A 13248-nucleotide genomic window follows, 5' to 3' on the forward strand; every position below is an offset into this window, starting at 1 on the left:
GAGAGAGAGGGAGGGAGAGGAAGAGAACCAAAGAGTGAAACGCAACAATCAACTGGTGTAGGTAGGTTGAAAAGAATCCACGTAACGAGTCTGCTTCTAAATGTTCCGTGTCTTAAGAGCGGGGGATAGTCTTACCTACATTGAGACAAACAAAAGATAAATTGAGGCATAGCAATAAAGGAAATAAAAATTTACGGAGAGAAGAAAATATTTGCGGAGAGACCGACGTGTAATCATCTGGAAGCTTGTACATTCGCATCTCTCAGGCTGGAAGAAACGAAGAAAGGGGGAAAAGAGCGAGTGGATAGTCTCTCATAATTATTCTCTTATAATTCGCCGCCATCAACGTGCGCGTGTTCTCTTACGAGATATTAATATCTTTTTAATAAACTTCTTTCTCAGAGTATGTGAGGGAGAGGGAGAGAGAGAGAGAGAGAGAGAGAGAGAGAGAGAGAGAGAGAGAGAGAGAGAAGAGAGAGCCGTTGCTATGAGATAATTTCACTTATGAAGCATCGTCGGCTAGACTTTCGACTATTGAAGCTGTGAGATGGCTTACTATCTTCTCCTCCTTCGTAAGCTTTCGTTTCGAGTTTACTTGAAAACTTGCGGTGTAACTCTGACTGCTTCGTTTAAATCGTTATTTTCGTTCGATCGATCCCGCGCCATTATCGCTCCTATTCTCTAACGCGTCCTATTCTCTAACGCGTTCTATTGTTATCCGCAGGGGAAACGCAAAGAAAGCAATTTCTCTTCCATTGTAATATTTTCCTAATTAACGTGCACTATTTTACCGTCTATTCTCTCTCTCTTTCTCTCTCTCTCTCTCTCTCTCTCTCTCTCTCTCTTTCTCCCCTCCCCTCTCCCTCTCTCTGTTTCACTTACGTGTATTACAGTGTTTTTATTCTTTTAATATTATTTCAGCCGTGTATACCCGACTATTCTAAACTTCGCGTAAAATGAATTGTTATTTTATCGTGTTTATCTTTATTACCGCAAGGCTATTGTACTCCTCCTCGCTTAACGCGCATGCATAAGAGATTATTGCCGGAATATAATAAATTTCTACTGTATTCTCTCTACTTCGTCCTCCCTCCCTCTCTCTCTCTCTCTCTCTCTCTCTCCCCCTCTCCCTCTCTCCCCCTCTCTATCTCGCCAGGGACCTGCGGTGCACACGGAGGTTCCGTGAATCGGCCGTAACGTTAAGGGCACGTACGTCGGTACGGCGAGCGGATATCAAAGAGAGTATCGTGCAGCCTTCCCGCCGGCAGCAGGCGGCTTCTAGCTGCTAATGATCGCGGTGTACCGTAACGTGCTACACGATTCCGACGATAAACTACAACGCACCCGACAGCACCCGCGGCACCGCAAACCCGTTTTTCGAGCGTGGACTTTTTCACGCTCCTCCTCCTCCTTCACCTCCGTCTCTGACTCTGCTCTTCTCCTTCTCAGTCTCTGCCATCGCTCGCTCGTAAGTATCTAACAATAAGTACACTACCCGACGAGCGCCCCGTCGCGATAGGCTACCTGCTTTTATAGCATATTATGTACGTACCTACGTTATACCTTATCTCGTTACACATGTCATTAACGTGGCGACGCTCGGTCAAGGTATACGCAAGCCCTTTTTGCGCGGACGTTAACGACCTAGTGATAACTGAGCGTTGAATGGGGCACGCCTCGCGCGGTCACACGGAGCGCTCTTAATATTCTGCATTATCGCCGAGTTGCTCTTAATTTCGGATTATCCAGTTAAGATCGAGTGGGCACGCGCGCGATACGGCACTCGAGGCAAGGGACTCTCCGTAGTAGCTTCCACGCCGCACGATCGTCGTATCTCGCTTCCTCGAGGAAAAAAACCGACGAGTAAACAAAGATTCGTCAGCAAGTATAAAGCAACGCGAGTGCGAGCGAGAAATAGAGACCGTTGCGAGGAAGACGCACCTCCGAGGTCAAGCATCGGCGGCCTCGTGATCCGCGATTGCCGGGGGGGGGGGGAGCGGGATATCCCTTTGTACGGAGGCCCTACCGCTTTCTAATAACCGCTGCCTGTAAACTGCCCCCTCCTGCTCATCGCTAAATAACCGACGATCAAGGGAAGCCTTCTCATTACTACTACTACTACTACTACTACTACTACTACTACTACTACTATCGCGGCGCGCGCAATTTGCATTAGCTGCGCAAACGAGCCGCGCGACCTCGAGCAAGGTCGCCGCTTTTGCCCACCCTTAAGATTAATAATGCACGGCCGTTCACGGTGGCGAGAAGTCAGCCGACAGGGAGACAAGGGTGCGCTATTATGCGCGAGCGTCACGGTAGCAGAATGCTTGTCGCCCCGCTCGATCTTTGGAGACGCCGGAGAGCGTCCGGAGAGCATCGATTGCGCGGCACGGCAAAGAAGAATCGCGGGTACTGTTCACGAAAAGCGCGCACCTGCTCCCGTAGCCACTCACGGTCCGCGCTCCTTTGTCGGCGACCTCGAATTCTCCCGTGCTTTGATCTTTCGTCGACGACGACCGGGACAAACAACGGCCGCGCGATGACAGAGTTATGGTGCGCCGCCGCGGCTATTTGCGGCCGCCCGTAGCGCTCCGCAACGAAAAGCGGTTGCGCCGCGCCGAGTTGGCGCGCGCGCGCGCACGGCGAATTGCGCGCGAATTAGACTGCTAATTGCCAGGACGCGTCGGGAATTAATTGCGGCGAGATAGAAACGTAATTGAAGAGCCGGTGGCATCGCGCATCGAGCGAGAGACCGCCTTGAGGGATCCGAAAACGATCCTTTGGCGGATGCGAGAACGAAATTCCCCCGAGGTAGCTAACATCTTGCGCCATTTTTCTTTTTGCTTATTTTGTTTTGTAGCTATTCCTTTTTTATTCAGCTGTAGCTTGGATTTTGTGCCGCGCTGGTCGCTTTAGCGGATATAATATATTCATCATTTTGCGCTGGGTAAGCGGTGCCGCATTTTACTCACACGTCGGAAAAATTGTGTACGTTTATTTTTCACGACAATTCGAACACTCACACATCGGCACGGAAATAAAATAAAAATATCGTTAATCTCCTGCTCGAACGAAATAAAATGATATATTTTTGAGGAAAAAAAATGAAAAAAAACTCCATGTTTCTAGTTTACAAAAAATACAGGAATCGAATGCGTCATTCCTCTGATGTCTTTTCGATGTTGCGAATTGTAATATTTGTATCGCCGAGTGGAATTGCAAATTCAAGCTTCAATTAGCGAGAGGAAGCGAATGAAAAAATCAGCGAATATGCATGGGCCACATTCAATAGTCGGCCGGCCATTTGTTAATTGAATATATCAGTGTTCGATGCATGATAAAATAAAGCATAAAAACCTTTAAACCGCAATTACATGAAAAAGTGGCTCCGACAACGCGCCGGTTCGACGACCCCGAAATTCCCCGTCGTTGTGTGATATCGCGCGCAAATTTATGCGAGCGCTGTAGAACGCGGCGTCAACGATATCGCGGTCTGACTTTCTGCGGCCGCGATGGATGGCTAACAAATTAATGCAAGTTCCCGTGCAAATTGCATGCGCGCGAAACGAGACACGACAACGAGACGCCGGACTTATGGCCGGCCGCAATCATTTCAATTACTGTTGCCGGCCATCAGCGAAAGATCAAATATTGAAAACGCAATTGTGTTCCACTAACGTGTACGGAAATAACGAGCGGCCTCGTGCAAACTCAGCCGCGCGGCGGATTTATCGAGCTTCCTTACGTGCAACCGCGACTGCGGAAAAGCTGGCGCTGTGCCGCGCTCTACGTTCCTGCGGCATTATGCATTCCCGCGATATACGAGGAACAACGAAGACGAATTTAACAGTCTCCTCCTACCAGAGGTAAGAGCGCCTCGGTCACCGAGGCTCTGTTGAAAAAATACGCCGGCTCTTATCTAATTGCAGCAGTTACTTCCGCATCGAGTCCGTCCGTATCTATCGCGACTCGAATTCGAAAGACGTGCAATGCAGCGCGCACTTTTCCCAAAGATAAACGAGACTTCGAGCGACCTCGAGTTATCGCCGTTTCCGCCGTTTTTCTTTGTACTTTGTACTTCGGATCGTTTCAATTATACACTCGAATATACACAGAGCGGAAACGCAGTCCGACCAAAGCGCGCACCACTTGACCAAATCGATACCGCAACATTTCGTGATCATTGCGCGCGAGCTCGCAGTCAAAACAACCCTCCGCATGGTGGTGAGAACCATGTTCATCCACCACCCTTCAGGCTCTTCGTCTCTCCCCCCTCTCTCACGCTCTTCTCTCCGACTCTCTCTCTCTCTCTCTCTCTCTCTCTCTCTCTCTCTCTCTCTCTCTCTCTCTCTCTCTCTCTCGTTCTCCCCTCTCGCCCTCTCGCCGGTATGCTCTTGCTGCTTACTTCGCGCGGTTTGAGCTGGCCCGATTGTCAGTCGGTCCCCGACTCCGATGGTGCAAGGAGCGTTCAACGGCGTTGTGGCAGAAGCGATCACAGGAGCGATCCCCTCGCATCGGAAGATCACACGCCGAAGAAAACGCGCGTCGAGCATCCACGATCTCCCTGTAGATCTGTCGTCTCATTGAATCTCTGCCCCTCTTCCCCCGCAGCAATTAACAAGTGTTCTCTCTCTCCCTCTCTCCCTCTCTCTCTCTCTCTCTCTCTCTCTCTCTCCCTCTCTCCCTCTCTCTCTCTCTCATGAAAACAATCGTTCGCGTATCGAAAACACCTCCGTTCGCCGTACGCTCCGCGGAAGCGCGTCGGCCGAGATCTTCGTGACGCTCGACTTGGTGGCGAGGACTCCGAAGCGACCGCGACGCTTCGAAGTTCGAAGCGGACGGCGGGACGCCGCGGAAGAAGAGAAAGAGGAAGAGGAAGAGGAAGGAGGAAGAGGAAGAGGAAGAGAAGGAAGAGGTAGAGGATCGGGCGAGAAGAAGAGGAGGTGTCAGTCGCTGTTAGTTCGTCGATCGTGGCCGGCACGTGCGCGCACCCGGCCCCTCGTGCCTCGAAAGAAGAAGGGTGTGCTGCATCGGCGGAAGGAGCGAAGAAGGAGAGAAGAAAAGGAGAAGCGGCCGAGGCAGAAAGTGACGGCAGTGCGCTCCGAACCGTCAAGCGGGACGCTGAGGGAGAGAAAGCGGAGTCGCTTCTCAGGTGCGCTCAGGTGCGTGCCGCACCACGTGACCACCGGCTCTCGCGAACGACGCGAGACACCCTCTCTCGCCCGACGAGAGCGAACTCCCTCTCTCTCTCTCTCTCTCTCTCTCTCTCGTCGTTGTTCTCTCGCACTGAGCGCGAAGGCCGGCGGCGGGCGCGCGGCTATACACGATTTTCGTAGGCGCGAGTATGAATGGATCGACGAGTGGACGAGAGGACGTAGTGCTGTGACTCGCCGACGAGGATGGTCCGCGTGAGAGTACAGCCGCGCCGGTGCACACACGCGTAGTTTAAAGGTGGCCGACATGAACTACGGTGGTTGCGCGGTGTGAATAAGAGAGACACGAAGATTCGCCCCGTTAGAACAGCGACTGCGCTATCGACATTCGACGAAGCTTCAACATGAGGACGGGGTTGCAGGTGAGTCCAAGTTTCACCCCCGCGCATGCGGCATGTCTCGCGATCCGGTCGGATTTCTTTGCAGCGATTTCGAGTAACAAGTGTTACTCGAGGCGGCTCTGGCTCAATACGGAGTTATCTAGCGCTCCGTACGTTTTCGTACGTTTTCGTACGGAATTGCGCCACTTGTTTGTGCCCGTCTTTGTCAACTCGGGAAGTTGTGTTTTATTTATTTTCACAAATCTTACTAAGCTTATTTTATCATGTTCTCGTGCTCTCGTGCTCTTCTTCTCACGTGTCGTGATCAAACGTGTACGACGTGCCTTGGTTTTCTCATTGAATACAAATCTACTTGATTTAGATACATTCCTTTAATTCATATACATATCATAGCATATCATAGCATATCGTAGCACGCGTGACATGGACACGCGTGGAAAGTGTTGAATTACTCGTATTAATCTACCGCGCAAAATTAATTAAGTTAATTATCGGTCACTTTGAGAAAGAAGTTATTCGTTATAGCACGGAGATAACGAGACGCGAGACTTGCTTCCAGAAGGCAATTGGCAATTAGAGGAGACCCGACATTTTTAAATAGCTACGTAGCCGAGAATGAGAAGCGACTCTCGGCTGACGCAACTCCGCGTAAAAATAGTCACAATGAAGGAGGGTATAAATAAAAACACAAATAAAAGTAGATCGCCGCAATGCGGCGGGCACGAGCGTCCAGGGTACTAAATAATCCAAAATACATCACAAGACCCCGTATGCGTGGCGCGTATAAAGAGAAGATGCGTTAATGCATCGTCAACAGGGGCGAATGTCCTTTGCGTTAATTCCTCTACGACACGCACACGTACACACACACACACACACACACACACGCCCACAAGAAGACGCGCACACGGACGCGTCGTAAGACGAGTAGCACCGAGGCAACCCAATCCTCTTTTAACGCTCTTTGATCATCTGGAGGTTCTGCTTTCATGGCCCTCGTCGCGCGTTTCTAACCCCCCGCTCTCGGCCCTCACGGTTTCTCCCCCTCCCCCTCGCACTGACACCGTCGCCGGCGACCAGGCCCCTCGCGTATACCCGCGGCCTTTAGCCTTTAACTTTTAAGTACGATTTAACGAAAGCCTTTGAAACCCCCGCCTGCCGCGAAAGTCCGGAACCGGCCGCCGGTTCCCCAGGGTTATTTGACCTCCGCGGCCCAGGCTCCTCGGAACCCTCCTTTACCTCTGCACTTCCGCGCGCTTTTACCCTCGCGAACGCGCCACGATTTGCCGTCGTCGCGCTCGCTTTGATATTTTTGATTCCCCCTCGCGCGCAACGGCAACGTCAGCACGTCAAAAGTGCCGAGAGCACACGACCTTTTTGTGCGCGCCGACAGCGTGGAAAATATCATTGTCCCCGCGTGTGACGTTGACGATTCTCTCACGTATGGGCGATCGACGCGAACGGCGACGGACCAGTCCATCGCGATGGGAAAACGCGTGGCGCGGCAGATGAGTGGGAAGTTGGACGGCCCCACGCGTGATTAAGGTTGCGTAAGCAACGGTTCGTATGATTTCGGTTCGCGAGAGTCACCGGGACGAATGTTCGCGGCCGAAGGGAATCCGAGATGAGAGAGAGAGAGAGAGAGAGAGAGAGAGAGAGCACTAAAATGATGCAGGATGCGATCTGACGAAAAATCAAATGAAATTTAGACTCCGCCGTCGTGTTCTCGCGGTATTAATACCGACGCAGGCGACGTCGTTAATTACGGCGGTGATTGAATCTCGTTAGTTGCGGGCTGCTTGGAGGGCAAGCTCGACGTTAGCGGGGCGACTTCCTGAACGGCCGACTACGACATGCTTGATTTGGCACGTACAATTCGTGCGACGATGCACGCGATCGCGCTGCACGCGATAAATCACTGCGGTAACTAGCCGCGCCGGATAAACCGCGAGCTCGCGCGCGCGAATCACACGCGATTCTCCCCTGCAGATTTATCGGCCTCCTGCCGCCGACAGTCGTGGCGGTATGCGCTCTCTCCCTCCTCCAACCCAACCGTTAAAGGGATGCGATTGTTCGAGATTCAGAAAAGAAAAAAAGAAAAAAGGAGAGGTGGAAAATCATTTCGTCATGTAATATCGATGTGCGAATCTCTCCAGCGAGATTTTAATATCGGAAATGGCGAAACGATTTCCACATCTCCGGCGTCCCGGCGCGAATTACGCTCTATCGTGCCGCCACGTGTAAACCCCAAGTTTTTAAGCGTGTTTTATATATGTGAAATAACGTTTCATTCTTTTTTTTCAAACTGCAACCACTATGACCTGTATGCAGAAATCCGGACGGAATTACGGTTTGGAGAGAGTGCGGAAAACATTTTTTCCTGTTGCGTAAACTATCAATGGGAATAAAACATACGGCAGTTGTTGTAAATAAAATGGAGCTAATTTTTTTTCTCAATTGTTAGAATTATGAGCGCGTACTTGTCGTTTCTCACACGTTTATGGATATTTTGACGGCCGGACATTATTGCGTGCGTTTGTTTCTTTTGTCCGTGTCATGCCTTGAATATTTTATTCTTTGCACATATTTTTGTTGGATAATTATTTCCGTTCAAATCGCTTTTCCGTTTTCAGCTGATAAATTAGGTTGGCTGTGCAATATTTAATGTGCATTTGACGCGTTTATGGAACATTCGGGATATTTCCAATTGACCTATTTTGCGATAATTAAATAATGTACTGTTTCTACAGTACCTGTCGTCCATTTCTTCTTTTTACTCTCTTTAATGTACCGAATGTCCGGCAATGTCTATGACGATGATAAAGCGGTATATTTTTTCAGCGCAAATTTAATGGCGAGAACTATTTTTCTTAGCGACTCTTGAATTTTCGAAACGGAGTGCCTCGGAAATTAAGTCTCACTCTTCTCTGTTAGCGTGAGATTAATTCAAAATTAATTAAAGACCATAGAATTTTTTATTACGTGTTTGTTCTTTCGAAGATTAATCGTACAGAATCCGCTTAATCTTCAGCGCTCAGACAATTCACCCGTAATCAGATTTTGGTTTTAAGAGCTTAACACGGAGAAAATGATTAAGGGCAATTTTACGCAATACTTTTCATGTCTACACGTTGTTACGTTGCGCATCGCTACTGTGCAGAATATTCGCGCGTTGCGCGAATATACGAGTGTTGCGAACGCAATCAAATACGTAGTTCTAAATGTTCCTGTAATTCCAGTTAAACAAACGAATGTACCGTAAAATAGGGTTATTTTCTGGTTACAATACGTTTCTATGACGATATCATTTAAACGCCAACACAAATCTGTCGTACTGTTATCAAGTCAACAAGCCTCAGTCATCAATCAACTCTTATCATTAACAAATTGCGTGTTACATTTGCGTGAAATAACCATTCGTTACGCGAAACAATACTGCAATCAACAATGCCGGTGCGGAGCTAAATATTTCGTGTTTCGCACACCGCAATGCGTGTATACATTTTTCACCTTCATAGAAAGCTGTATATATAAATAAGTTTGTATCCACCGCCAACACGCTATGCGATCGCGCTATTATTGCGTCACTAATATTTTTACCCTCTTTTCCCCCTCAGCGAAAGGGGAAATCACTTCAAAAAGAGATACGTGGCAGTGAACGATTACCTCATTTTACTTTGAATAAATGATCAGCGGTGTCGCGTGACAATGTATTCGCGATCCGTGATGGAGTGATGGACGGCCATTCCATTCCGCTGTCGAGTTCGCCCGCGAGAGACCCCGCAGGTAATAAACGCGATTACGAAACGCGGAGCGACGACGTACATGCTGCTCGTCGTCGCTCCGACGTGCGAATACGCCTGCCGTAAAAAGAAGGGCGTTTAATTGCGATGATCTTCTATGCCACCTGCTGTAAGGTTTTACGTTACCGCGATATTCGTGGACTCTTTGGCACCGCGAGCGGCCGCTCCCGTTAATGAGCGTATATTGATTTCGAGCGCCGCATGACCGGACATCAAAGAGTAGACGAGCAACAAGTATCCCGCCGGGAGAGGAACCGAAAGCCTGAGATTACAATTTAAGCCTGTTTACGTCGGGATTCCGTCTCTGTGATCTCGCGCGCCACGCATAGTCCGCGTCGATTCGGAATCCCGTCTCCTCCGGCGCGCGGCCGTTTCTCTCTGCCCTCGCGCGCGCGCGCGCGCGCACGCTTCTTCCCATTTTAGCCTCCCGTTTTGCTCTCCCGCGGCTGCCTTTTGCGCACCAGCGACTCGTGATTATTTTCCCAATGTACTCCTGCGGCTCGATACTGCCGCGGAATATAAACGGCCGCGCCATCTCTCGAGAGCTGTGTGTTTTGGAAACAACTGAATAATAATAAAACATTAAAGCGTATCTCTCGCTCTCTCGCTCTCTCTCTCTCTCTCTCTCTCTCTCCCCCCTCCCCTATCTCTTAAAGCGCGCAATCTCCATTTCATTTGCAGAAGGAAACGAGTAAATCCACACGTTGTACTGTCTGTGGATTCTGTAGCACGGGTGTCGTCAACGCGTCACGATTTCCTGCAAAATTCCCCTTGCGACGAAACAGATCTCGCATTCAACATAGAATCCACGATCGGGAGAACATCCGGTGACTCCGGAATGTCCTACAGCCACGTGCATGTTACGCGCGTTACGCTCGCTTAAGAGGATGTGGTGCTCGCGCAATTAAAACGGAGTTCGCTTCGCGAACGTTTCAGCGTTTCGTATCTCGTTGTATTCTTAACGCGAACGCGAGCGAGCAAAATATTCATGGGGACACATTCATGCTGATACGCACTTGAACGGCATGAATACGAAAGCGGGGAACAGGGCGGTGGGAAGAAAGCGCGGCGATGACGATCTGCTCGTGATAGTCCGTTTATGAGCGGACTAGGACGAAGAGGAGCCTCGCGACGAGAGGCTGTCAGTCGGTATCAATGATCGTAATAATAATTGGCGGCGGATTGTCGGCCGACCGGCCGTATCATTTACCTGAACGCTCCCCGCGCGGGAAGGATTTTAACGTGCCGGCGATAAAATCTCATTGTCGGCGAAAACTGCGACAAGGCCCGAGATCGTCGCGATTCGTCGCGAAACTTTTGCAAACGTTTGCCAGTCTCGGGACTTTGGAATGAGAGCGATAAGAACAGAGCGGGTGGAGGGGGGGGGGGAATAGTGGGTGAGAAAAGAGGGTTTCTTAGACGAAGCTGGCAGAAACAATGCTCCGTGTTAGAGGGGGAGAGATAGAGAGAAAGAAGGAAGAAAGGGGGGAGAGAGAGAGAGAGAGAGAGAGAGAGAGAGTAATGCCGGTCCTCCGGGTTTCGTTCTACGTGCCTTTCTGCGCGGAAACGGAACCGGACGGATAGCGGAGCATTGTGCCGGCAGAAAGCAGCAATTAGTAATAGACGGCCCCGTTGTTACCTTCCTCTGTCAGGGGAGAAAGGGGGCAGGGGATATTCACAGTTTGCAGTACTTAAGAGAATCCGGACGCGAAACGACCAACACGAAGGCGTCGCCCGTCCTGCGGAGGAATTGATAACTGCTTTCCGTAGCGTTACGAGACATTGATTAATTATGTCGGGGAATGGTCTCGGTTGCGCCCCGCCTCGGCCTCACCATTCGGTTTTTCCATTCAGCGGCTAAGCATTATGAATCGTCTCGCGGCGACAGCGGGAGAGAATCACTCGGAATATATTTCTCATATAAAAAAGTATAGACTTGTGTGAGATTTTATTGAAAATGAGACGGATGTGTATGCATAATATCACGGTCACTATTAGAAATGTCAAGGTACGCAGGATTTGAAGTTAGCAATCCGCGCTCGTTGTACCGGCGATTCCAACAATTTCGTGCGAAAACGACGTTCCTCCCCCGAAACTGTGCAACGCCCCGCCGAAGATTCACGGCGGTGCCGCGGCAGTGGCGAATTAGCACTTTGTACGCTCAATTGTAACACGTGACGTGTGTTACCATGGCGCCATGGGAATAACAATTACACGGCAAACATGACTTTGTTGAACTAGGTGGACAGTCGTTTATACATATAAGAGGACCAAGACACGGCGCTCACGGAGAAACAGCGCGGCGTGGAGTTACAAGCGACATGGGAAATGCGGAATACATTAACGTTACCGTGGCCGGCTGTTGACATCGCGAAGAAGGGGCGTGGGGGGAAGGCAGATTCTACGTATAGATCATTATTAATGATGTTTCAGTGGCGCTCGCGCTCGCGCGAGATACATCCCGTATGAAATGAGATCTCGAATGAACCGGCGAATCGCTGTCATAACACGGCGCGGCAATTAGCAGCGCCGGCAATTACCGCGGACGGAGATGTGTGCTCAAGTGGGTGACTGTACGCGTCTACTTAAGAACATCTACATTAGAGAAGATGAATAACGATGGCGGTGTGGACGTGGACGAGGATAATTGCGACTTGGGTTACGGAGCAGCGGGCAATTTAATCTCGAAGAACCACGGAGGCAAAAGTATATTTACATCCCGAACAATCTACTCGTTCTGCTCCCCCCGTTCTCCCCCGCGTAACCGGAAACTCGGAGAAAGATACCTCAACTCAAATAGTGGCTGAAAGTATTACGACGATTTTCAGACGAACGGACGAATGGACAGACCGACTGATGGAGAGGCCCGCCGGATTTGTGTCGGTCATTAGCGGATAATCTCGGATAATCTAATGGGCGGCTTATGCGAGAGTGTGACGTTGATTCTTGGTTAATCGCGGGACTGAATGTCACACGTCTGAATCCGCTTTCCAGCTGTTTGAGAATTATAAATGTGCCGATCGCAAGCGTAATCACGCAGCACGAGAAACGGAGCTTACTAATTATCGGCTAATAAAGGATTCTGCAGCTTCATCGAATAATAATGACCGTCTCGATGAGAAAATCTGTCCGCATCTTATCCGCAATGTCCAGGTGAGTGGGCCCTCCACTCGTCGCTCTCTCGCGAGAAAATGAAATTGGAAAGAGAGAGAGGAAAGAGAGGAGGAGGAGGAGGAGGAGAAGAGGAAGAAAGATCACGAGATGAAATCCGGGCTCCTCGACGAAGTTCAATCTTAACGACTGAATGTCGCTCTTTTAGACAAGAGAGCTCGTCCAGTTCGCGTTACTTAAAAAGATCCAAAGTAATGATCGTTACTTTCGACGGCGAATGGCCTGACGAGAGCTGGACGCGGACACTGATGCGAGCAAGACTGACGACGACGACGACGACGACGACGACAACGACAACGACACGACGAGGACGACGACGGCGACGACGACAGCAACGACGGCAGCGGCAACAACGACGGCGACGAGGATGGCGACGATGCTTCTGCCGTGAGGCGGTGAGCAATTAGCGACACAGCGCGGCAAGATCAGAGGCCGAGGGCGGGGTGGGGAGCGGCGGCCTAATTACACACGGTACCGACCGACTTCAAAGGAGCCGACAGTTCCTCTCCTCCGAGCCATCCCCTCCGAATGGCCGGCCCGAGAACAACGCTCCTCTTCCTCGTATACCCCAGAGCCCAGGCGGCCGTCGTCGACGCAGACCTGACTGTGCCTTCGATACTCTTCTTTCTCTCTCTCGTTCCCTACCTTCCCGCCTACCCTTTCCCTTCTACGTCCTTTCCCTCGTGCTCCTACCTCTCTAGCTCTACGAGAATACCCCTT

General features: G+C 50.3%; 1 protein-coding gene across 2 annotated transcripts in view; it reads left to right on the top strand.

Moving 5' to 3' along the window:
• Nucleotides 1-4681: 4681 nt before the first annotated feature.
• Notum (palmitoleoyl-protein carboxylesterase notum) overlaps nucleotides 4682-13248 on the top strand; it is a 30610-nt gene continuing 22043 nt past the window's right edge. For both annotated transcript variants that reach the window (XM_011140447.2, XM_011140449.2), the window contains exon 1: nucleotides 4682-5575. In XM_011140447.2, the coding sequence (XP_011138749.1) occupies nucleotides 5558-5575 (18 nt within the window). In that variant the 5' untranslated portion in view covers nucleotides 4682-5557. The remainder of the gene's footprint in view (nucleotides 5576-13248) is intronic.

This window comes from Harpegnathos saltator, unplaced genomic scaffold (assembly GCF_003227715.2).
Source record: "Harpegnathos saltator strain DR-91 unplaced genomic scaffold, Hsal_v8.6 scaffold779, whole genome shotgun sequence".
Lineage (NCBI taxonomy): Eukaryota > Metazoa > Arthropoda > Insecta > Hymenoptera > Formicidae > Harpegnathos > Harpegnathos saltator.